This window comes from Aquarana catesbeiana, linkage group LG03 (genome assembly GCF_042186555.1).
Source record: "Aquarana catesbeiana isolate 2022-GZ linkage group LG03, ASM4218655v1, whole genome shotgun sequence".
In the NCBI taxonomy this organism is placed as follows: domain Eukaryota; kingdom Metazoa; phylum Chordata; class Amphibia; order Anura; family Ranidae; genus Aquarana; species Aquarana catesbeiana.
This window is the reverse complement of record NC_133326.1, coordinates 577,383,719-577,410,518: the sequence shown is the minus strand read 5'-3', so window position 1 is coordinate 577,410,518 and position 26,800 is coordinate 577,383,719. Positions and strand designations below refer to the sequence as shown.

The window sequence follows — 26,800 nt, the reverse complement described above, 5'->3', positions numbered from 1 at the left end:
GAGGAAGCAAAACCCCCCAAACTTACCGGAGGTCTGCCTGCTAGCTGAAGGAAAAAAGCCTGCTGCTTCTGTGACGCAGCGTGACTCTGAGCAAAGCATGAGAAGGTACGTGTTCCATACAGCCCCCAGTGGTGACACTTAGGCATGACAACATTTATTTTAAAGGAGACATTTCATAAGAAAAATTAAAAATTCCTTAGAAAAACTCCACTTACCTTTCCCGCCGCAGGGTTTTCTGTGGTAAAACCAACGGACCCAATCTTCACCCTTCACGGTGGGTTCCGTTAACAAACCTTCAGGAACCGGGGACCCTCGGGGAACCCACAATCCCGGGGTCCAGCTCTCTAAAAAGAGAAGCATTACAGGCAAAACCTTGTTCGGATACGAGGCCGGGTACCATTCAATTCAGCCTAAAAGACACTTTGAATGGGTCCAGCTGCATAGCTAGCCCCAGCAAGGATTGCTCCAGAGGAGCTCAGCACAGCACATCTTCACTCGTGACCAACACACAGTAATTACTATGGCTCTGTGTCCCGTGATGTACGATTAAATAAATACAGATCAGTTAGTTTTGAAGCAGTGGGGAGAGGAGCAGATCAGCGATAGTGAGAGATGACAGGCAGGGAGGGGAGGTGGAGAACAGAGGGAGACATAGAAGAGCTGCAGATAGATGCGTATGACTGAGGCATGTACACTGACAGTGATGTCAGGGCTCAGCCAGGTATTTCAGGTGATACAGGGGGCCAAAATACACAGCACAAGCACTGTGCTGTATAACATGCTTTAAAGGAACAGGATCTTTTTCTTTTTTTTTTTGGGTTAACAAGCGCTTTAAGGCGTCGGCATACCAAGACATTTTTGAACAATTGAATGCTCCCAACATTATGAGAACAGTTTGGGGATGGCCTTCTGTTCCAACATGACTGCACACCCACCAGTGCACAAAGCAAGGTCCATAAAGACATTGATGAGCGAGTTTGGGGTTGAGGAACTTGACTGGCCTGCACAGGAGTCCTGACCTCACCCTAATCGAACGCCTTTGGGATGAATTAGAGCGGAGAGTGCGACCCGGTCCTTCTCGTAAACATAATGGCTGTGTGTTGAGTTATTTTGAGGGGACAGCAAATTTACACTGTTATACAAGCTGTACACTCACTACTTTACATTGTAGCAAAGTGTCATTTCTTCAGTGTTGTCGCATGAAAAGATATAATAAAATATTTACAAAAATGTGAGGGGTGTACTCATTTTTGTGAGATACTGTATATATGATACATGTTATGGTTTAATAGATTAATTTCTATAAGAGAGACACGATGGAGATTTATGTAGTTGATAAATGCTGCACAGCACTTTTTGATAAGATTACCTGAGTGGGTGTGGTAAAATACATTATAGTGTAGGCAGACATATAGTTAATAATTGCTAAAGGGTTACACCATACACATATATTTTTTTTGTGCAGAGTATATTTTTTATGTTTTTGTACAGAGAATATTTCCTTTAATTATTTGCAGCTTGGCATTGAAGGCTTTAAAAAATGAGGCTGAATCTGTGCTATAAACCAGCATATGGTTGCATAGTTGGCCCAGGGGCATGAAAGAATGATTTGCAAGGCTCCGCCCACTATCCTAAAGTATAGATTAAACATATTGTTGCGATAAGTGTTGGAAGGAGACATGTAGATGCCTTCTGTTTTCAGAAGTTAGTGTTCTTCGCACTGTTTTAGTGGGCTTTTGACTCCTTATAGTTCAAGAATAAAACTCACTCTGTTCTACAAGATCTAGTTTTCTCCTGGTTTGGTGCCACCATGTTGCCTCTTACACAGTAAAGAGAAGGTGATGCCAGGGTGTCCATCATAGCTTCATCCATCAAACACACCACTACCCCTCCTGTGACAGTTATGGGTCACTGCACTGCATTGTCAGTGGCCAGGAGGTGGCTAGTGATATGATGGTTTAGCTCAGTGTTTCTCAACCTTTTTAGTCAAGGCGCCCTTTATAATTCTGCACAGTCTCAAGGCATCCCATTCCAGAGTTTCTCTTCTCCCTCAGTTTTTCTCTCCCTCACTTAGCTAATGTAACCCAAGTGCTGAGGGAGAGGGGCAGGATAGGGTGTAAATAAGGATGCTGTGCAGCTGCCCAAGGTCCCCCTTATCAACCAACTTCATTGGATGTTAGGATGCTGAAGGCTGAAAGGTTGTAATGGTGCACAATGAAAACACGTGGCTTTGTGTAACTTAAAGGGAGGCTTGATCCACTCGCTGGCCTACAGACAATTTTTGGGCAATTTGTAGGCATTTTGCTAAGGCACCCCTGAAGAAACCTGGAGGCACCCTGGTTGAAAAAGACTGGTTTAGCTAGTGACTTTTTATAAGTAGAAATCTAACAGCAATGCCCTGTACACACGGTCGGATTTTCCGATGGAAAAGTGCGATCGGATTGTGTTGTTGGAAATTCCGATCGTGTGTGGGCTCCACTGGACTTTTACCGTCAGAATTTTCGACAAACAAAGTTTGAGAGCAGGATATAAAATTTTCCGACAGCAAAATCTGATTGTTTAAATTCCGATCGTGTGTACACAAATCCGACGCACAAAGTGCCACGCATGCACAGAATAAATTAAGAGACAAAAGCTATTGGCTACTGCCCTGTTTATAGTCCCGACGTACGTGTATTACGTCACCGTGTTCAGAACGATTGGATTTTCCGACAACTTTGTGCGACCGTGTGTATGCAAAACAAGTTTGGCCCAAAATCTGTCGGAAAAAATCCGATGGATTTTGTTGTCGGAATGTCTGATCAATGTCCGACCGTGTGTACAGGGCATAACTGTGCCATTTAGTCTACTTGAAAAACAGAGCGCACGTGAAACAGCTGGTGAAGCAGATTTTGACAAAACCACAATGCCTAAATGCTCTGATAAAAAAAAGATCACTTTAAGTAGTCCCTGCCCTGGCATCACGGACTCCCACTTCTGCAATAGGGCAGTTACACTGAAGATTTTAGCAGTATTAAAAATTACAGGGAAAATAAAGAAAGGGACAAACTTGTTGAGTTCTGTACCTGAGAAATCAGAAGCAGAAACTTCTCCCTGCTTTTCAGGATCTTTCTCCCGAAAAGCTTTATGTACATCTTGCCAACATTTGGTAAGATTTATTTTCAATCTGCTTTCTACCCGCTCACAGTTTATGATTGGTGTAGAAGGAGGGGCTGCGGTACGTGGCCTCTGTATAGGAGTCTATGAAGAAAAACAAAACAGATATTACAGAATGCATGCTTAGTACCAGAAAAAAGGACATTCCTAACACACAGTGTATAAAGAGTCTGATCCAAATTGAGGATTTTCTTTCCCTACCTACAGACAGATTTTCATAAAATACTGTTTGGGTATTTCTTAAATGTCAGTGTTGCTCTCTACTGTGGTGTTTTCCTCACTACCCCACCAATCTTCATTTTAACAGTCATCGGGAGAGCAGCTTCAGTATGAGGAAGCAAAACTGCCTCTACCAAGATGGCTACCTCCAAAGAAAAGGATAAGTTAAAGGAAGACCACATGCAATACTGGTAACTAGTCCATCGTCTTCCACCTGCCTTTTCTGGGCACAGTTTCACCAGACTATGTGAGAGATTTACTAAAACTGGAGCACTCAGAATCTGGTGCAGTTGTGCATGGTAGCCAATCAGCTTCTAACTTCAGCTTGCTCAGTTAAGCTTTGTCAATAAAACATGGAACCTGATTGGTTTCTATGCAGAGCTGCACCAGATTTTGCACGTTCCAGTTTTGGTAAATCAACTCCACTTGCAGAAATAAATCTTTTTTTTTTTTTTTGCATGGAAAATTCTTCAACTTGCTTATGTAATTAAAAAATGTAAAGTCTGGGCATGTCTGCTTAATTTAATGCCCTTAGTATCCCACAAAGTTGTAAATTAAAAAAGTAACGGGGATGATGATAGTAAGATCACTATAAAATGATCTGTTTTAAAATAAATAAAACAATAAAACTGGGAAGCTGATTGGTTTCTATGCAGAGATGCACCAGAGTTTGCACTCTCCGGTTTTGGTAAATATCCCCCGATAAGTCTGTGGATAGAGTTCCCTAAAAACCTTTTCTGTTTTTTTGCTAATAAGCATATGGATTACTTACTGTAGGTTTGCTAGCAATGGCTGGCGCCGTTTTGGGGCGCCTGGTCAAAGAAGCTCGGCTCTTTGTGGTTAATGATTTAGGGGCTGGTTCTGTATTATATGATAACTGATCTTGTGAAGGTGTTTCTGGGATGTCATAGTTGAACTTTCTCAAAAAATCATGATATCTGAGATTTCCATATGAATTTACAGGCAAGCTGTTCCAAAGATTTTCAAACTGTGGAGAAACCAAAAAAAAACATAACAATAATCGATTACCCCTGGCAGTAGCAACAGATTTATTATTATACACAATATAACTTACTTTTCACAGTTCCTGATACCACCTTATAGACACTCTACGGAGTAAACTTTGTCTGCCCATTGTTGTCATGTATGCTAATAAACTAATAAACACCCTTGCTATCGATGAGTATAGGCTATTGCTGAGATGATCATACACAACCCCCTTCCTTCTCCCATTAAATTTAGATTAAATTACTAACAAATAAGTCCTCCAGGTAAACCATTTAGTAGGAGAGGCTTAAAGTGATATTGAAGGCAGATTAAAAAAACAAAACAAAAAACAAACATGTTATACTTACCTGCTCTCTACGGTGGTTTTGCACAGAGCAGCTCCTGGCCTCTCCCTCCTGCTGGGTGCAGCTTGCAATGGGGACTCCCGAGCCACTGCTCTGTGTGTCCATTCACACACGGAAAGCGGCTCGGTCCTGCCCCACTCTCTCTTCACTGGCTATGATTGACAGTAGTGGGTGCCAATGGCTCCTGCTGCTGTCTCAGCCAATGAGGAAGAAGACACCCAGGAGAGTCGCTGCTCTTGTGTACATCGCTGGATCGAGATGGGGCCCCAGGTAAGTATTAGGGGGAGGTTGGGGGGCTGCTGCACACAGAAGGTGTGAATGCATGAAGGTAAAAAAAAAACTTGAGCATTTACAACCACTTTAAAGCATAACTAAACCCCCAATTTCTTTTTTTATATTGTAGCTTACCAATCATTGAATGTGGTGGTTGCATTGATTTAATTTTTCAGGTTTTTATACCTTTATTTCCACATGTACCAGTAGCACACCTACTGTCTTAGACCCCATACACACTATTAGATTTTCTTCAGATTTTTGTCTTCAGATTTACCAAAACAATATAATATGAGATCAAACCTTAATGCCCTGTACACACGGTCGGATTTTCCGACGGAAAATGTGTGATAGGACCTTGTTGTCGGAAATTCCGACCGTGTGTAGGCTCCATCACACATTTTCCATCGGAATTTCCGAAACACAAAGTTTGAGAGCTTGCTATAAAATTTTCCGACAACAAAATCTGTTGTCGGAAATTCCGATCGTGTGTACACAATTTTGACGCACAAAGTGCCACGCATGCTCAGAATAAATTAAGAGATGAAAGCTATTGACTACTGCCCCGTTTATAGTCCCGACATACGTGTTTTACGTCACCGCTTTCAGAACGATCGGATTTTCCGACAACTTTGTGCGACCGTATGTATGCAAGACAAGTTTGAGCCAACATCCGTGGGAAAAAATCCATGGATTTTGTTGTCGGAATGTCCGATCAATGTCCGACCGTGTGTACGGGGCATAAGAGTTTCAATTTGTATGCAATCAGGCAGGCCCTTGCACTACATGGGTTTGGTAAATCTGAAGACAAAAATCTGCAGAAAATCTAATAGTGTGTATGGGGCTTTAGGGTGGCTACATTCACTCCTCCACTGCATCGATGGAGGAGCTATGTAGCAACCCTTGGACAGCATCATTGTCAATCAGTGGAGAGGGTGTTGTTGGATGGGCTAGTAAATTTACACGGAATTTGCATTAGTGACTAACAATGAAAAGGCGAACTTCAGCTAACACTTTTTTAGCAATTACAGCAATATTTTTTTTTTTTTGGAGGGGGGGTTGTTAATTGATGAAGTTTTACATAAATAAATAATAGCTGACCATCGTAAACACCCCTGTCAGTGTTAAATGGTTTGTCTCATCACTCTAACTGCTCCCTTTACTGGACAGTTTGGGCTGTTAACCACTTCAGCCCCGGAAGGATTTACCCCCTTCCTGACCGGGCCTTTTTTTGCGATACGGCACTGCATTGCTTTAACTGACAATTGCGTGGTCGTGCAACTCTGTACCCAAACAAAATTGACGTCCTTTTTTCCCCACAAATAGAGCTTTCTTTTGGTGGTATTTGGTGAAAAATTGTTTTTTATTTTTTGCGCTATAAAAAAAAGAAAAAAAGAGCGACAATTTTGAAAAAAGTTTTTGCTATAATAAATATCCCCAAATTAAAAAAAATTAATAATTTTTCCTCAGTTTAGACCGATATGAAATCTTCTACATATTTTTGGTAAAAAAAAAAAAAATTGCAATAAGCGTATATTGATTGGTTTGCGCAAAAGTTATAGTGTCTACAAAATAGGGGATAGATTTATGGCATTTTTATTATTTATTTTTTCACTAGTAACGGCAACGATCTGCGAATTTTATTGGGACTGTGACATTGCAACGGACAGATCGGACACTTTTGACACTTTTTGGGACCACTGACATTTATACAGCGATCAGAGCTATAAATAGCCACAGATTATTGTATAAATGTCACTGGCAGGGAAGAGGTTAACACTAGGGGTTAACACTTGACTAACATCAAGGGGTTAAATGTGTTCCCTCAGTGTATTTTAACTGTGGGGGGATAGGAATGCCTGAGGGAGCAGACTGATCGGTGTTCCTATATACTAGGAACACACGATCTGTCTCCTCTCCCCTGTCAGAATGTGGATTTGTGTGTTTACACACACAGACCCTCGTTCTGGCTGGATCTCTGGGTAATAAACTATGTAATGGGGGTACTCCATACAAAGACTGCTAAGTTAATGCTACTGACAGACTGTATCATAAAAGTCATTTTTGTTTTTTGCTATAGTTACACTTTTAATTGATAACATCTGCTGCGACCTATCATTAAAATTCAAACTCAAAATCGTAAGAATCAGTTTGGCAGTTTTTAAAAGTGGTAATAAACTCACCTTTTAAACTTTGCCCAGGTAAGCATATAAGTTTTACCTGTAGGAGGATAGAAGACAATCCACAACTTCATACAGGATGCTGGATGTGCAATCTGCAACTTCATACATGCAATTCATTGTAATTACATAAAAGATTGATATGTACAGCAGATGTTAACACGTTTCAGCCATAATGGCCTTGTTCATAACAGTTCTGTACAAAAACAGCACAACATATATAGTGTAAAAACACCCCCTCCTCCTCCTTGATTGGTCACAAAGAGTTCCAATTAAACAGAAAGAGAGGAGGGTTCAAATTGTTCTGAAAAGCAAACAACAAAACAGGAATAATCCAAAATAATAATAATAATAATAATAATAATAAATATATAATCCAAAATAATAATAATTAATCACCATAATAAAGCAAAGAAAAGGGAATGACCATGGGGAAAGGGGAACTCAAAAAGAGAGACAACAGAATATAAAAATATTTGGTTTAAAGCCTAAAAATCCACCAAGCTTCCCTATTCAAAAGTTGCCTACCTTTGTCCCCACCCCTTGGCATTGGAGTCAATCTTTTGATGCCAGTAAACCTAAAGGGGGACAGATCATGCATGATATTTTCTGAAATGACGTGAAATATTAGAAATGTGTTTAGCATTGGGATCAAGAGTGTCGCAATAATGTTCAACTATTCTAGTGCGTAGGGCACGTGTAGTGCATCCCACGTATTGCAAATTGCAAGCAACACAATATATCAGGTACACTACATACCGAGTCCCGAAATTTACATATTGTTTGATTTCAAAAGTTTCGCCTGAATTAGATGAACTAAATTACTTATAAAGGAGGATTCAAGTGAAAGTATCTACATGTTTTAAAGTTACTGGGTAAGACAGCCAGGTAGGTTGGTATTTATGTGATGTAAATAGATTGGGGAACAGAAGGGAACCCAAGGGAACCCACAGTGGGAACCCTCTGACTTAAAATACGACAACCTACCCCCAATAACTCATGGAGACTGTTATCTGAATATAGAATGGGCACATTTTTTTTTTAATCATACCAACCACCTGCTGGTACTTCTTAGAAAAAGTATTAACAAAGGAGGCTGAGCAACTAGTATAAGATCTCCCTTCTCCTGTATACCCATTAATCTCATACTTCCTATTGCTTGATCTCTCACTAGAAGTGTTACCAGAAGATGCCTCCTTTTGCTTCTCTTCTATATGATCCAGTCCCTTCTTAATCCCTGAGCCTGAATAGCCTCTCTGGGCCAGCCTTGCAGTGATAACATCACATTCTTTTTGAAGAAGACTGTATCCGAAGAGCAGTTCCTTCGGGCCCAAGAGAATTCCCCCATAGGTATAGCTCTGATGGTGTGGGATGGGTGGCAGCACATGGCATGAAGTGTTGTATTGCCTGAATATGGCTTCCTGTAGGTACTGGGGTGTATAGCCCCAGTCTCTGGATCCCCATTAAGGGTGATGTGCAGGAATTCAATGCTCCGGGAATTAGAACACACAGTGAATTGTAAATTACATTGACTGTCATTGAGATGCTCAACAAAATCCTTCAAAGAAGTACCCCATCCCACACCATCATCAATATAGCCACCATACCACTTGACGTTATGTACAAATGAACCATCGGGGCAAAACAGGCACATTTCTTTCCACCACCCCATGTACAAATTTGCCATGGAGGGTGAAATTCTAGCGCCCATAATCCAGGTGAAACGTTTGAAATTAAACAATATATAAATTGCGGGACTTGGTATGTAGTGTACCTGATACAGTATATTGTGTTGCTTGTAATTTGCGATACATGGGATGCACTACACGTGCCCTACGAATTAGCATGGGTGAACATTATTGGGACACTGTTAATCCCAATGCCAAACACATTTCTAATATTTCACGTCATTTCAGAAAATATCATGCATGATCTGTCCCCCTTTAGGTTTACTGGCAAAGGGAAAGATTGACTCCAATGCCAAGGGGTGGGGACAAAGGTAGGCAACTTTTGAATAGGGAAGCTTGGTGGATTTTTAGGCTTTAAACCAAATATTTTTATATTCTGTTGTCTCTCTTTTTGAGTTCCCCTTTCCCCCTGGTCATTCCCTTTTCTTTGCTTTATTATACTAATTATTATTATTTTGGATTATATATTTATTATTATTATTATTATTATTATTATTATTATTTTGGATTATTCCTGTTTTGTTGTTTCCTTTTCAGAACAATTTGAACCCTCCTCTCTTTCTGTTTAATTGGAACTCTTTGTGACCAATCAAGGAGGAGGAGGGGGTGTTTTTACACTATATATGTTGTGCTGTTTTTGTACAGAACTGTTGTGAACAAGGCCATTATGGCTGAAACGTGTTAACATCTGCTGTACATATCAATCTTTTATGGAATTACAATGAATTGCATGTATGAAGTTGCAGACTGCACATCCAATAAACAATATATAAATTGCGGGACTTGGTATGTAGTGTACCTGATATATTGTGTTGCTTGTAATTTGCGATACATGGGATGCACTACACGTGCCCTACGAATTAGCATGGGTGAACATTATTGGGACACTGTTAATCCCAATGCCAAACACATTTCTAATGTTTTGCGTAATTTCTGAGAATGTCATGCTGGGGATTTGTCCCCCTTTAGGTTTACTGGCATCGAAAGATTGACTCCAATGCCAAGAGGTGGGGACAAAGGTAGGCGACTTTTGAATAAGGAAGTTTGGTGTATTTTTATTCTTAAAACTAGAGTCCCCCAGGGGTTAAACCTCAGATGGGATCTGGATCTACATTTATGTAATTATATCATTTTTCCTTTTTCCCTTCTCCACCAATTCTCACATTCTGTTGTCTTTTTGAATTCCCCTTCCTCCATGGTCATTCACTTTTCTCTATTTTGTTATACTGATATATATATATATATAAAAATGTATTCATTTATTATTATTATTTTTTTATTATTCCTGTTTTGTGGTTTGCTTTTTCAGAATAATATGAATCCTCCTCTCTTTCTGGTTTCCATGTTTCAATTTTACAATTATTAGGTTGATTGGTAATCTCTGTGACCAATGAAGGAGGAGGGGTGTGTTTTTACATTATATATGTTGTCCTTTTTTTGTACAGAACTGTTGTGAACAAGGCCATTATGGCTGAAATGCGTTGACACCTGCCATACATATTCATCTTTTATGGAGTTACAATACATTTGGACTTATTAAAGAGCATGTATGGAGTTGCAGATTGTCTTCTATACATTAACTTTGTTAGCAGCTGAGCGACTGCACATCCTGCACCCGACAGCTCGGGAGAATCTCTACATAATCTGGGGTACTAGCACCATTTTCTTCTATTGACTCTTACATGTAGGTACCTTGGAAATGGTGTAAACCTGCATTCATCTAGGAGATATTCATATCTGCTCTGACCGATGACGTCACTGGTGCTGTGATATCTCAGTCCTGGAGGGTTTCTTTTCACAGGTAAGGCTGTCATAACGTGCTAATAAGTGGTGCATACTAGCACATCATGCAATCAACCACCTGGGACCCGTTTATGTCATAACAAAATCATGCTGTTCTCCAATTCCGAGCCTAGGCAGGCTAGGTCACATGGTCTCTGTCTGCCAATCATAATTATTTATGCAATTAAGGCTGCCCACATGTATGTAGATACATACAAACTATACATACAATTTGTTTTAACACCCTTTGATTACATTATTTACATTCCAGGATCAGTTCTCCAAAAAGTGATATTTAAGTTATAGGTGGAGCCTGTTGGACAGAAACAGCCCCTGATGACTTATATGTCCTGGACATTCCAACAGTGAGATCACAATGCCATAATTTCCAACTCTGTTCCTCTCCACCTGGGAGTTTTGGGTATTCTATTTGTTTCTATAACATTCCAAAATTCAACTGGGGTGGTGGAAGACTCTCATAACAGGATCAACAGGTGTGGAGATGTAAAACCTCAGTGCAAGAATGAGGATGGGGCCTAATAATAGGCATAGTGGGTATGGAGGCCGAGGAACTCAGTGCAGGAATGGTGGGAGGCCCTTAATGATGGGAACAGCAGTTGTAGAGACCCAGAAACTCAATGAAGGGATGGTGGGACCCCCTCATGATAGGCATAGCAGGTGTACAGACCTGGGAGCTCAGTGCAGAGATCTCACCACCAGATCTTGTCTTGTGGTGTACACATTAAGGATGTCATAGATTGATAAGTATTTTGTGTATCATCATGTATTTTGCCATGGCTGTTGGAGTTACCTATATGTGTGGGTACTGTGCTTCCTAGATGGATGGCCTTTGAAATTATTGTCTGTGGGACATATCTTCTTATGTCTGATACCGTAATTGTGACATACAAGTAGGGACTTCCAAATTGGTCATACCACATGACACATGATTATGTGGTTATTTTCCGAAACAGAGCCAGTCCTGGTTGGTCGCAGTGTTCTGGCTGGTCCTTTGGCTGTGCCACATGTTTGAAGATATCTTGTTATATGTGGGATTCAATCCCCACTGTGGAAGTATAACTTCAAACAGGCATATTTGAAGTATGGTAACTCCTTTACTTATCTTTTGTTGCATTCATGACACATGAATTTGAATACATAATGCAAGCATATACATTATGCAAGAAACATTCAAGAATACATAACCCTTATCTGAGGATCTATAAACACTCCTTCAGTGTGTATAAGCCATGGTTCTGTCTGCAATACATGGGTTTCAGTTCCAGTAATGAAATGTTATTTAATCTATATATTTTGAAGACACGTCAATAAACTGGAAGTGAATTGGTTTGAGATAAATATCCTCACTGGTCTGACCCACTCTTGGACATTTTAATTTATTACTGTTTTCTCTCTTTGTAGAGTCCATAATAAGGGCCTTTTAGTGGTTGAGGTACATTTGGTGTTTTTTTTTTTAACTCACTACTTAGCTAATATTTTTTAGTCATCTGTTTTCATTGTTTAAATTTGATGTGAATAAAATAGCTTTACATTCAATATAAGAGCCTGTGCGGTGTGTTCTTGTTACATTATTATTTTCAATATAAGATAGGAGGTGGAGTTTTGAGATTCATAGCCAGGTTATTAGAATTTTTTTGTGATACTGTCTTGTGGTTTAAAGTGTATCTTTCAGGTTTTTATTGCTGCCTGTCTGTGTCTCCACTAAGAAGATTCACCCTTTCGATTTCTCACTGAAACCATTGTTACCAGTAATGAGGAAAATCTCTGTAGTCACCAGAACAGGAAAAAAGGGGGAGTTTTTTTTACTGGGGAGGCTTGTTCCTGTGATAACTGTCTAAGAGGGGATTTCACTTACTTTGGAGAAATCACCCCCCCAATTCCTGTTGTGTCTGCAGGCCAGTAAGTTATGAGAAATATCCCCAATGGGACACACATTGCAAAAAAGGGCCTTCATTAGCTTTGGCCTTTCCCCAACATCTCCCCAACGTCTTTAAAAAATGTCCGCACTTTTTTATATTTACAAGAGTTAAAAAAAGTGCAGAAACTTTGTGAAGAATCCTTCTCAGTGAGATTTGGAGCATGCAGTATTCACCAGATCTAGGCGGCAGAAGGAAGATGTCACCGTCATTAGGGGAAGGGGGAGCACACCATCTGATTTTTTTTTCTCTTACAGGTGTCTTATAAAACTTTTTTTTACAGTGAGTATGCAAGGGGGAGGGAACCATCTATAAAAACTGGACCTTTTTTTGTGCAAGGTTTCCTTTAACTCTCCAGCACCTATGAAACACTAAAATATCTGTTTCCAGTGAACTGGCTCTTTAAGTTGATTCCTTTTGCGTATATATAAAACACTCATAAAATTATAGTGCCTATTTGAATGAACAACCACATGCAGAGGTACAGTGCGAGTTTTTTTCAGGAGAAGATAGATTACTGTTACAAGTATGCACTACAGCCATTTATTAGGTGTTGCGGATATGTAGGCTTTCTAATTTAAGGAATTCAACAAAAGACTTGCTTTGCAGGCATCTTAGAGTGCTTCTTTAAAATAAAAACATTTCAAAACATGTTGTTGTCTACTGACAAAATTAAAAAATGATCTTGAAAAAGTATAGGTTTTGTACTACATAATAACCTTAAATTTGTGCCTGTAAAACACAAATCGTACACCTCTTACCTGGTCATCTGTAAGCAACATGAAATTCCTGTTGCAAAGCTCACGGAAGTCTTCCTTGGAAATGACGGAAATGCCAGCATAATCTATGTTTAGGAACTCCTGAGCGATGGAGTTAAAGCGTGCTGTGATGATTTCTTGGATGTGTGTGAAGATGTCCTTCATTGTCAGCTCTTGCCCAGATCTTGGCCTGGCGGCTCTCTCCACTCTGTCTACCCAGGTGGAAATAGGCTATAAGAAACAAATATCAGTGAGTTATTAGAAACATATGGTGGTGTTCATTTGCTTCAGAGGCTAATCAGGCAAAAGCAGAAAAATAATGTTCTGAAAAGGTCAATAGGGTAGTAAGCTCACCAAGAGACTTTCAGGAGCTGTAGCTGAGGATGCGGAAGCATAAGGCTGTAAAGGGATCTTCTATATCTCAGTCCCCACCTTCAGCACTCTAGAATTGAAAAAGTGGTTTCTTAAAGTGTACCTTTTCAATCCCAAAGTACTTAGAAATAGGGGTGAAACCTGCTTATAATCAATTTTCTTGTATTCTCTCAATCCTTCCTCCATCACAGCTGTTGCTGACATCAGCACTGCTGGCCACTCGGGGTGCAGTAACATCACTTGCCCAGTCATGTGAAAGTACTCAAAATCTGCGATTGGCAGCTATGCCCAAGGTCATTCAGGAGCAGGTCACATGCTCCACTATACCTGAAAGTGCCAGTAGTGCTTTTGGCTACAACAAAGAAGCAGTGGTAAGGGAGTAGACTTAAAGCAAGTATAAGGGGTTCAGGTTGGGGGCCCTTTGCAGAGACACTGTCACTTCGCCCTGCATGGCACAACAAAGTTGATAAGGAAATTGAATGTTAGTAAATAAGGTAGGATTTATGTTAACCATTTAAGGATCGCCCTATAGCAGATACAGTGCCTTGAAAAAGTATTCATACCCCTTGAAAGTTTCCACATTTTGTCATGTTACAACCAAAAACATAACTGTATTTTATTGGGATTTTATGTGATAGACCAACACAAAGTGGCACATAATTGTGAAGTGGGAGGAAGATGATACATTGTTTTCAAAATGTTTTTACAAGTAAATATCTGGAAAAGTGTAGCGTGCGTTTGTATTCAGCTCCCTTTACTCTGATACCCCATAACTAAAGTCTAGTGGAACCAATTGCCTTCAGAAGTCACCTAATTAGTAACTAGAGTCCATGTCATGGTTATGCAATAGAGTTTGTCTGTCAGCTTACCTGTCTCCATGTGTTCATCTCTAGAGACCAGCTGACCCTCACCTGACTGCTTTTGTAAACTCTCCTCTAGCATGGCTCCACCCCAGCTCCTATCAGGGAACCCTATATAAACCTGTGCACTGCAAGCCAGCAGTGCTGATCAACCATTGTGTGTTAGCTTTCGTGTGTACTTGCTATGTTTCTTACGTCTGATTCCAGTTACCGACTTTGGCCTGTTCTTACTATTCCTGTCTGCTTGTGACCCTGACCTTTGGCGTGTCCCCGACCATCCCTGTTTGCCTGTGACCCTGTATCTTGGCGTGAACTCTGTTGTCCTTGTCTGCTTGTGGCCCCGACCTTGGCTTGTCCCTTACTTTCCTTGTTGTTCCAGCCTGCTGCCTCCTTCCTCTTCTCCTGTAGTCTACCGTGAGCGTGAGCTGTGAGACCCTGGGGGCCGCGACCTGGAGCCAGACTGCAGCGCAGTCCATCCTCACCACTAGAGGCTCTGGTGAACACCTGCTGGCTCTTAGACTCCACGCCCTGGGGAATCTATGCTCTAGCTCCCAGTGGGATCTGTGTCAGTGATCCAGTAGACCTGCTTCCTGAACCTCCCAGGGTTCAATCCGTAGCAGTCAGTCCTAGGGTCCACTACCTAGTGGTGCACTTCTGACTCCTACAGAGTGCATCTGTCACCTAGCCTCAAGGTGACCTGACAGTTTGATCAGCCATGGACCCGGCTGATGTGCCGCTACCCGCAGATGATCCGTTGCAGGGCTTAGTTCGCAGACTTGAGATCCAGGAATCGCATCAGACCCAGGTGATGCGACTTCTTCAGGATTTGGCATCCCGTTTTGAACAGGTTCAGGCCTCATTAGGACCCCCGGTTCAACAACCTCACCGCTATCTACTGCTGTACCTATCGCACCAGTCGCAGCCACACATTCATTACATCTGCCAGCTCCGGCCTGTTTCTCTGGGGACTCCAAGGCCTGCAGGGGGTTCCTTAGCCAGTGCACAATTCATTTTGAGCTTCTGCCCCAAAACTTCCTGTCCGATTGGGCAAAGGTAGCCTATATTATATCCCTCCTGTCTGGCGAGGCGTTAGCCTGGGCTGCCCCTCTGTGGGAACTAAATGATCCAGTGGTTTCTAGCCTGTCTGATTTCTTGAAACTTTTTCGGAATATCTTCGAGGAACCGGGTCGTGTCTCCTCAGCGGCCAGCGCCCTTTTACGTCTCCGTCAAGAGTCCGCTTCTGTAGGACAGTACGCTCTTCATTTTTGTACTTTGACTGCTGAGCTGAGTTGGAATAATGAGGCCCTAGTTGCAACCTTTTTACATGGCCTCTCTGATAGAGTGAAGGATGAATTAGCAGGAAGATCTCTCCCTGCTGATCTGGATGGTGTCATCACCTTGTGTAACCAGATCGATATTCGCTTTCATGAGAGGGCCCTGGAAAAAAGACGACAGCACTCCCATTCTTTAGGCAGCCTGAGCTCCATGTCCCTTCTCTTCATTCCGAGGAGCACCTCCTGCCTGCTGAGGAACCTATGCAGCTGGGCCGGACCAAGTTATCTCCCGAAGAATGCACTAGGTGCAGAACTCTGGGCCTGTGCCTCTACTGTGGCGTCAAAGGCAATTTTCGTGATACTTGTTCTCTTCGTCCGGAAAAACGCTCAGGGCTAATACATCTGGAAGGTGGAGTATTGGACCCTGAAATATCACCTTCACCTTCTCGTCTTCTCCTTTCTGTGTTCCTTCATGTTGGCGCTTCCCCTTGTTTGGTCTCGGCATATCTGGATTCCGGAGCCGCTGGCAAGTTCATGGACTGGGGAACTGTGTCTTCCATGAGACTTACTCTTTTGTCCCTTATAACGCCATTGGTGGTCTTGGCGATTGATTGCACTGTTCTCCCAGGGGGCCCTATCCGCTTCCAGACCCTCCCTGTTAAGATGTCGGTAGGGACACTCCACCAGGAGTGGATATCCTTCCTTGTCTTACCTAAGGCTTCATGTCCTATCATATTAGGTCTTCCTTGGTTACGGCTCCATTCTCCACATGTTGACTGGACTGCTGGACAGATCTTGACTTGGGGTTCTTCCTGTTCCTCCTCCTGCCTACTCAAGGTTATCCCAAAAGAGAAACTTCCTGTTGCCACCATCCCAGTATCTTCTGCTCTTTCCGCTGCATATAGTGATTTCTGGAATGTCTCCTGCAATAGTCGGGCTGAGGCACTCTCTGGATCGTGTGGCACTCTGGATGAGGAGCCTACCAGTGAACCTAAGCCGATCAGTCACTCCAGTTTGCATAGCCATTTCCCTTTGCCTGTCCCTGGACCCCCTTGAACACACACCCAGGCTGACTCGTCCACCAGTTCCACAGTCGCTACGCCCTGCGATACAATTCTGGTGGTCGCTGCACCTGGCGATACTGTTCAGTTGGCCTCTGCACCAGTCCAGCCTATGCCCAGTGAGCTTCCTGCTTCTTGTTCAGGACCTTCTGTAACCTGGCCTCACCCTACTGCTACTACGTCCATTCAAACCTGTTTAAGAGGCTCAATCCATCCTTTGGATAGACTGCATCATTTGGCCAGGTGGGGTTTTCAATCTTTTGTTCAGGGCTCTCTGCATTCTGTTTGTGTTTCAGCTATCCAGCTTAACTCTTGTGACACGTCACCTTCTAACCAACCTGACCTCAGGGATCCACTGACCTCTACCCAGTCTGATGGTCCTGTGTTGGATGTCCAGCTCATCTTTAAGGGTCTTGGGGACCCTGCTCAGACTTCTGATGGTCTTCTCATGCCCTTGCCCATTTATAAAAAGCCTTTAGTCCTCAATAAGTCCTTTCGTCCTCCCCCTACCTCGGTTCTGGTCTTTGAGGATAATCTAAAGTACGAGGTTAGTCAAGTTTTGGATTCCCGACTCCGTAAAGGCATTCTTCAGTACCTCGTACATTGGAAAGGGTTTGGTCCTGAGGAGAGGTCTTGGATCACTGCATCTGAGGTCTTTGCTCCTCGTCTATTGAGGAGGTTCCATCTGGAGTTTCCCTTTAAGCCTGGGCACAGGCGGGGGAGGGGGAGGCCTCATAAGAGGGGGGGTACTGTCATGGTTATGCAATAGAGTTTGTCTCTCAGCTTACCTGTCTCCATGTGTTCATCTCTAGAGACCAGCTGACCCTCACCTGACTGCTTTTGTAAACTCTCCTTTAGCATGGCTCCACCCCAGCTCCTATCAGGGAACCCTATATTAACCTGTGCACTGCAAGCCAGCAGTGCTGATCCACCATTGTGTGTTAGCTTTTGTGTGTACTTGCTGTGTTTCTTACGGCTGATTCCAGTTACCGACTTTGGCCTGTTCTTACTATTGCTGTCTGCTTGTGACCCTGACCTTTGGCGTGTCCCCGACCATGCCTGTTTGCCTGTGACCCTGTACCTTGGCGTGAACTCTGTTGTCCTTGTCTGCTTGTGGCCCCGACCTTGGCTTGTCCCTTACTTTCCTTGTTGTTCCAGCATGCTGCCTCCTTCCTCTTCTTCTGTAGTCTACCGTGAGCGTGAGCTGTGAGACCCTGGGGGCCGCGACCTGGAGCCAGACTGCAGCGCAGTCCATCCTCACCACTAGAGGCTCTGGTGAACACCTGCTGGCTCTTAGACTCCGCGCCCTGGGGAATCTATGCTCTAGCTACCAGTGGGATCTGTGTCAGTGATCCAGTAGACCTGCTTCCTGAACCTCCCAGGGTTCAATCCGCAGCAGGCAGTCCTAGGGTCCACTACCTAGCGGTGCACTTCTGACTCCTACAGAGTGCATCTGTCACCTAGCCTCAAGGTGACCTGACAGTCCACTTGTGTGTAAATTAATCTCAGTATAAATACAAATGTTCTGTGAAGCTCTCAGAGGCTTGTTAGAGAACCTTAGTGAACAAACAGCATCATGAAGGCCAAGAAACACACCAGACAGGTCAGGGAAAAAGTTGTGGAGAAGTTTAAAGCAGGGTTAGGTTATAAAAAATATCCCAAGCTTTGAACAGCTCACTGAGCACTGTTCAGTTCATCATCCGAAAATGGATAGAGTATGGCACAACTGCAAACATACCAAGACATGGCCATTCACCTAAACTGACAGGCCGGGCAAGGAGAGCATTAACCAGAGATATAGTCAAGAGGCCCATGGTAACTCTGGAGGAGCTGCAGAGAGCCACAGCTCAGGTGGGAGAATAGGACAACTTTTAGCCGTGCACTCCACAAATCTGGTCTTTATGGAAGAGTGTCAAGAAAAAAGCCATTGTTGAAAAAAAGCCATAAGAAATCCTGTTTGCAGTTTGTGAGAAGCCAAGTGGGGAACACAGCAAACAAGTGAAAGAAGATGCTTCGACAAGATGAGACCAAAACTGAACTTTTTGGCCTAAAAGCAAAACGCTATGTGTGACGAAAAACTAACACTGCACATCACCCTGTACGCACCATCCCCACCGTGAAACATGGTGGTGGCAGCATCATGTTGTGGGGATGCTTTTCTTCAGTAGGAACAGGGAAGTTGGTCAGAGTTGATGGGAAGATGGATGGAGCCAAATACAGGGCAATCTTAGAAGGAAACCTGTTGGAGTCTGCAAAAGACTTGAGACTGAGGTGGAGGTTCACCTTCCAGCAGGACAAACATACAGCCAAATTTTGTGTACCTGCAAAGAACTGAATACAATCCATCACTTCTCTTAGTAAAAGCAGCACACAGTTTACACAAAAACACTGGCTAAGGCACACAGTTAACCCTTTTATCACCTTAGATGTTTAGTCCCCTCCCAGCCAGTGTCATTTGTACAGTGATAGTGTATATTTTGTCCGCTGCAATATTGCAGTCCCTCTATAAGTCGCTAATTGCCGCCATTACCAGTGCCTTCTAAGTGTAGCTGTTAGTACATGGTAATTTATTGGTAAGCTAAAATCAGAAGTACTCACAAGTGTAGTTAAAAGGCAAGCATCTGTAAATGGCTCAGAAACTGGTAGTCCTCAGTGACCACTGGATGTCCACGAAGGACACTGTCATCCATCAGGCTATGGCCTGACCGGAGCCAGAAGATTCTGGCGCTTTTTAGGTCCGTGGAACGCACTGGCAGTTGGAGATGACGTCACTTCCAGAGTGCATTCCACGGACCTGGAAGCACCGGAATCCATAGCCTGACGGATGATAGCGTTCCTCGTGGACCCCCCTACTGGCCGGTGGTCACTGAGGACTACCAGTTTCTGAGCCATTTACAGATGCTTGCCTTTTAACTACACTTGTGTGTAGTTCTGATTTTATCTTACCAATAAATTACCATGTACCAACTTAGAAGGCGCTGGTGTCTTTCCCTATTGTGTTTTCAGAGCTGTCTTCATGCTTTACATGAAGCTGCCTGAAGTGAGCTGTGTTTGGATCATTATGGACTACCTCTTATGGACTCTATTCTTATGAGCCATTTATCTCCAATGAACTATGTATTGATTTTTACAAAAGATTGTATCCACTGTTCGCCTCTAGCTTTTAAATTGACTACATGATGGAGTGTCCAAGTTGTGCCAATTTTACACCAAATACCACCAAAAGAAAGCTCTATTTGTGGAGAAAAAAATTACATACATTTTATTTGGGCACAGCATTGCATAACCGTGCAATAGTCAGTTACAATAATACAGTGCTGTATCACAAAAAGTAGCCTGGTCATGAAGGAGGGTAAATCTTCCACAAGTCAAGTGATAAATATCCATCGTGGACAAGGGAAGCTAGAATTATTGGTCAATCACAGTGAACACAACTGAACCTTTTATTAATAAGCACAATGAATATTCACTTTGCTAAATCATCATTCTCTACTCCTTTAATAAATTAATCCCATTGAGTTTAAACAGTTTGTATGCAAATTTAAGCTCAATTACAGATATGCTTTTTTAAAATGTTTTGTTACATTTGTCTACCAATTGGTAGTGTGGAAGTGGAGAATCGTTGTATTGGTCACTGCTGCTACACTTATTGCCTCTATCTTCCATGTTATTCAACTGTACATTATCCAAATGTGCGTTAACTAACTGCATGTTATCCAACTGTACCCCCCATGAAAAAGGTTCTTGCAGCTTTTTTTATTCCATTGATTTAATTGATATTCCATAATTAATGTAATATATATATATATATATATATATATATATATATATATATATATATATTTACTTTATTGTGATTCAATATCTGTTATTATATGTTGTATTTATTGTTTGTTGTGGTGACAGATGCATTGAATGATAGCTTGCCTTTTCTCTCCAACAAAGTACCTAATGGTTAAATGACTGACTGTGATCCCAGCGGGGATGGGGGGATGGGGGGGGGTGTCTTGCTATATAAAAGTAAAGAAATGGGGTGAGTGGCGCTACCCCTTTGAAACCGAATGAGTATGGGGAGAATGACAGGTAAGTGAATCTCCCTTTAAACAAAAAAGGAGGGGTGCCTCTCCTATTGGGCTAAATGTGTGTGTATGTATCCATAAATATTGGGTGTAAAAGTGTGATAGAGAAAAGACTGTGCTTAATCAGATAATCAATACTTGTGACACATAGGTGTAAGTGATCAAACAAAACTTAACATATACATAATTATGCGTATAGTGTGATAAGATGAATGTATGTCAATCCAGTAGGCCAGTAATAAATCTTAAAAAGCCATACATATATGGTGAGAGTGCTACATAGGTGAAACCTTCAACATAGCCAAACAGATAATTAAAAATAAAAAATAACATAAAATAAAGTTTGCCAGTTGCAAAAATAGATCCCACACAGATGTGTGTGAATAAAATATATAAGTGTAGTCCCACACAAAATGTGTGTTAGGATAAAAAAATCAAAATACAAGTCCCAAGAGGTATTGCATATATAACACGAGTATAATGCCAGAGTAGCCAGATATACAGCTCATTCGGGTGACTTTGGTGCTCAGCAAATCAGGTGACTCGTTGTGCTCTCCCCGTTGGGTCCCCACTCACCAAAAACTGTTACCCCTGCAGGGGTGGTAGGCATATGTGGGTAACCGTGGATGGACTTCCTTCTCAGCTCTCCCAGTGTCCCGCCTGTTGGTCTATCGGGCTCCTGCAGCTGTCTCCACAAAGTCAGGGGTTATAAACACCGGTCAGCACCTGCCCAAAACTCACTCCAAAGCTTCTCAAGGCTGGGTCCTCTGGGCTGGAGCTGGCATGGTCAGGAATGCTGCTAAGGCTGCCGCTGCCGTCTTCTCACACGTTAGGTATAGAGAGCTCTGGGGAAGCTCTGGGCAGGAGACGGCTGGGAAGTCTCACGAGATAGCGCCGCTCAGCCGGATTCTCGCGTGGTTTGCAGGCTTTATCTACATGGAAAGATTTTCCGAATGGTGCCTGTGCTCAGCAAGCAACTTGGTGTTTACTATGGAGCAGGGCATGGGACCTGGAAGAGCATGGGACCTGGAAGACAGTGAGAATCGTTGTAGTTGCAGCAGCTACTACAGTGATTCTCCACTTCCATAGGGATCAGCCAAGTATAGAATATATGTATACTTACCAATATTAATATGTGCACAATCACTTACCTGGAATTCAGCTTTAAGCTTACCAAAATTATTTTCAGTGTCGTACAATAGTATTGAGCTATAATTAATAACAATTATGGCCCTGGGAGCCACTCTGGTTTCAAGAAATTGAGCCATTGAGCATTAGGATGTTAAACACACTGGGCTCAGTTATGCTCACCAAAGTTTCTGTGTTGACCATACAAAAGCAATTTTAAATAGTGAATAGCACTGGGCAATTATTACTATGATAAACTATTCTGTGGGCATTTTTTTTTTACAGGTAACAGCATGTTGTTTTTTAACAGATATTTCATTTATGTATGTTTGCAGTAGCATTCAGACAAACTCTTCCATTCGTCAACACATCTGTACATTTATAAGGAGTAAACTATTGAAGATTCAGACAAGCAGAGGCGGTTATGACAAAGCTGTATGTTCAGAGAGCATCTTATATTGTTTTAAATGTCAGCATTGAGTTTGTCAGCGCAGATCGGTCATGTGTCTAACAGACACTTACAGGTAAAATTGCAGGTTTTATTCTGCATTTCTTGATGTGGAAACAACAGACACAAGCCTTTTTTTTTTCTGCTCACGCAAATGGCAGTTGTACGAACCTCAGAGCTGCAGAAACTGTGTAGGAAATCCTTCCAGTCTATTGTGCGGTCCTCGTTCAGCGACAGTTTGCTCAGTAGGTACATGAATTGCTTGTCCGTTAGCTTAAAACAGAAACTGTCAAGAATCCGATGTAATTCAAAAGGCTTTATTGTTCCGGTGTCGTCCTTATCAAATGAGGAAAATGCCTGAAGGTGACAGGAAAGGAGGTGAATTATTTTTTCTCAGTCACTTTGGGAAAAGTACACAGTAAAATGCGCAGTGATTTTATTGGCTCTGCGGTCTCCAACCTTCATGTTTTTCAGTGAAAACAATAAATCTCAGCACAATATATTTTGGCCCTCTCTGGGACTGTTGCACACAATGTTACAGGAAACGGCAGACCAAGTATAATAAAAGCAGGGAGAGGAGAGGACAGCTGTGCTTAAAGCATTTCTAAACTCAAAAACAAAAATATAATATAATGCAGCTTACTAATCCTTAGATATGGTGTCTGCATTAGTATTCTTCTCTTTCAGGCTTTTTCTCTTTATGAAACAGTGAACAACACACTTCTTGCCCGGGTGGCTACGTTCGCTCTTCCATTGTGTCTATGGAGGAAGCTATGGTTGCCACCCAGGCTGGACCTCACACATGTCTGACTATGTTCACCTCCATTCCATAGGGAATGGAGCTTACACAAATAACATTGTTTTATGCTTTTGGGTCAACTCACAGGATGTGACATTGTCAGGGCATTTCTGGCAAGATCGACACTTATTTTCTGTTCTTGCTTGATGCCCGAAAAAAACAAAAATGAATGCTGCCACCAACTCTACAGACTGGAGTGGTGGCTGCATTAGTTTTCTTTTTTTGGGAGCCTTTTTCTTTATTTTGACCTGTTGATCCAGCCAGTAAGTCTGTTATTTTTCATCTTCCTTACCAAGTTTTCCAGCAAAAGTGGCAGTTAGAAGTCTGAGACAAACCAATTAACACCGACAGAGGTGCTTACAATGGTCAACTTTTACTCAATTACCTAAAATTTTTATCCCAAATGAAAATAAACGTTGCCGTAACTGCTCAAAAAGTGTTAGCTGGAGTTCGGCTTTATTTTGTTAAACAATTTCATCAAAATCTGCTAGTACATACCTTCTCCCTAGATAAAAATTCTGTCCAAAGGTGTCTCTGTTATCCCTTCATGCAGAGTGAAGACACCCTAAGACAGGAAGTGTGTTACTGGTTGGATCCCCAGGTGAAGAAAAAAGGAAAAAAGCCTAAAAAAAAGAAAAATAATGCAGCCACCACATTTATGGATTGGTAAGCTGCAATACATTACATTATTGTTTTTAGGTTTAAAGTGGAAGTAAACGCACATGTATGATGTTTACCTATAGGTAAGGCTATAATAAGGCTTACCTATAGGTACAGTAAGTATCTCCTAAACGTGCACCGTTTAAGAGATATTTACTTTAGATGCGGCCCATGACATCAACGGCGCAAGCACTCTAAAGTAACGGCATACCCATGCCGTTCCTTCAGAGCCATGCCATAAATAGCGACTCCCACGAGCATGCGTGGGAGTGACGTCATCGCCGGCACGGCTATTCATATTGCCGAATCCCACGAAAAGGGGAAGAAGACCGGGTGTAGATGGAAGCACCTTCCACGGCAACAGCACGCCGCTGGAGGGCTTCATTTTCAGGCAAGTCTGTCATAACCTGTTAGTATGTGATGCATACTAGCACATTATGACTTAAACTGCCCGAGGTCCAATTTTTTTTATTTTTTTGAGGCTTTAATACAGCTTTAAGGGGAAGTGAACACTGGAAGCTATGCCCAAAATCAGGCAGGTAGATGGTAAAGGACTAGTCACCAATATTGCCTCTGATCTCCCCACAGTTAATGTCTCTCATTGAGGCAGCCATCTTGGTAGAGGCAGGGCTTTGCTTCCTCATGTTAGTGAGCAGCACAAAAGTGATATCACCAAATCTAGCTCCAAATCTCTTAAAACTAGCAGTGCCTTAAAGCTCACACTCCAGATATACAGCTATGAGGCTGCACAGGGTTGCCTAGGTACCCTCACACACCAGGAAACGCACTGCTATTTTTCAGGAGAAATTCCAAACAAGAGATACATTTTTCAGGATACGGATTGGGCACTAAAAGTACAATTATTCTTTAAATAAACCTGTTGTTTTGCCCTGCATTACAAAAGTACAGGTTCACTTTAAAGTTGATATGTCTTTGATATCACTATTATCTAATGAGACATTGGCAGCCACACTGAAGTTTTACTTTATGGCACCGTGTATTTCTGTAGCACCAACATATATTAAAGGGAAGTCAAGATCAGCGTATAGTTTCAGCATAGCTCTGGTTCTATTAATTGTTTTATCATATGGTGTGCACTGAAGGTAAACTCTGCTTATGCATTTTTTATAATACGTTCACTTTGAACTGCCCAGGTCTGTGAGAGGTGAGAACTAAAACTCTCCTATCCTTTATAGCCATGGAAGCTGCCATCTCAACCTCTGTTTGATCTCTAGTTGCCATGGTGCTGCATATGTGATCAGTTATGACACCAGCCTATTGATGGTTTGACAGTTCAGTTCAAAGCACAAGAAGCTGTGACAATTATCATTTACGTAAAGTCTTGAATGTAACTGTTTTGGGAAGCAGTTAAGTCGACGGGTCTAAATTATAAATTTGCTTGCTAGAGTTGAGAAACCAGTCCATGGAGCAGGTTCAGAGTTCCCCTCTTACTTTATACAGCTTGTCCTGTGATGCCTTTACTGCTTCTTTCAGCCTAACAAGGATCTTCTGTGGGCTGAGAGTTTGCAGGTCCTCTGTTGGCACGATCTGCTCCTGCCTTTGTCCATACTTAGAAGCCCTTCCGTCATCAATCATCCTTAAAAAGTCAAAATAGGACAGCTTGCTGTCTATCACTCTCAACCTTAGCCTGGTGGGAACATAAAACAAGCCGGATGGGTACAGTATAGAAAACAGTAAACATAATCCTTCATTTTTAGTCCTGCACAGCTATTGACAGTAGTTTAAGAGGCAGATCATACATTATAGATGGAGGTGATCAAAGCTTTATCGACTGCTCCCTGTTCCTCTTCTAGAAAGACACAATGGGCCATATTTTATAACACAACAAAACTGTATTTTCACAGCATAAAATTAAAATAGTTGTAATTCCATAAAATCGATGCAGCAGATAAATTCTGATTCTGTTCACATGTAAGAAACATTCATTCCATATTTTTATTTTTCATCATTTAGTTTACCATTTACACACTGCCTTGCATAAACACACCACGCATTAATGCAGTGCATGTTTGTGCATAAAAAAAAAAAAAAAAAAAAAAAAAAGAAAGACACGATTTTCGATTTTCTATTCCAGCACACCACAATATACAGTACTTTAAAGAGATCCCATCGCTGGACCATTTGTTTCAACTAAAATCTTACTATAAGTATATGTGCATTTAGTGTATTTTATGCATTAATATTTACCCATAAAAGCCTCATTTGTGGTCATTAAAGAACAGCTTCTCAGCTTGCATTTTCGATTGATTGATTAATCTTCAGTGTAGAGCTTGGGCTAATCTCTACCCCCTATCCCATACTTCAACCCCCCCCCCCTTGTCTTTTTCCTCTCCCACTTCTTTTCTCTTGTTTTCAGTCATTTTTCAAGCACCATATCGCCTCTATATCTGTTTTGCCAATAATCTGACCATACCTACCAAACCCTCAACTTGAATTGCATATCGCTCTTTGCAAATCCTTACAATACTACACTTACCCCCTGCCCCAACAAATTATGCTTGAACTCTTGGATAATCGAGTCTCAGGGATTATCGTCCAATTTACCCTCTTACCTTAACAGTTCAGATTTTTTCAGTTATGAGAAGGATCCTATCACCTGCCTGGGCAGTTCAAGAATACTCTCTGTTTTGTTTCTGGTTGGAAACTACTCGAATTGGGAGGCGCATGTGCAGAGTCTAGCATGACGGACATGTTCAGCTAGAACTCTGCTCCGTGAGGAAGGAGAGCCGCCGCACATAGACAGCCTGCCGGTT

General features: G+C 41.9%; 1 protein-coding gene across 1 annotated transcript in view; it reads right to left on the bottom strand.

The window, feature by feature from the left end:
• Positions 1-26,800, bottom strand: part of EFCAB6 (EF-hand calcium binding domain 6) — a 309,070-nt gene that overhangs the window by 13,206 nt on the left and 269,064 nt on the right. Inside the window, exons 25-29 of the mRNA XM_073621947.1 lie at positions 25,479-25,674; positions 22,739-22,924; positions 13,349-13,576; positions 4,148-4,363; positions 3,066-3,240 (exon numbers count right to left, since the gene is read on the bottom strand). Coding sequence (XP_073478048.1) covers positions 3,066-3,240; positions 4,148-4,363; positions 13,349-13,576; positions 22,739-22,924; positions 25,479-25,674 — 1,001 coding nt within the window. The remainder of the gene's footprint in view (positions 1-3,065; positions 3,241-4,147; positions 4,364-13,348; positions 13,577-22,738; positions 22,925-25,478; positions 25,675-26,800) is intronic.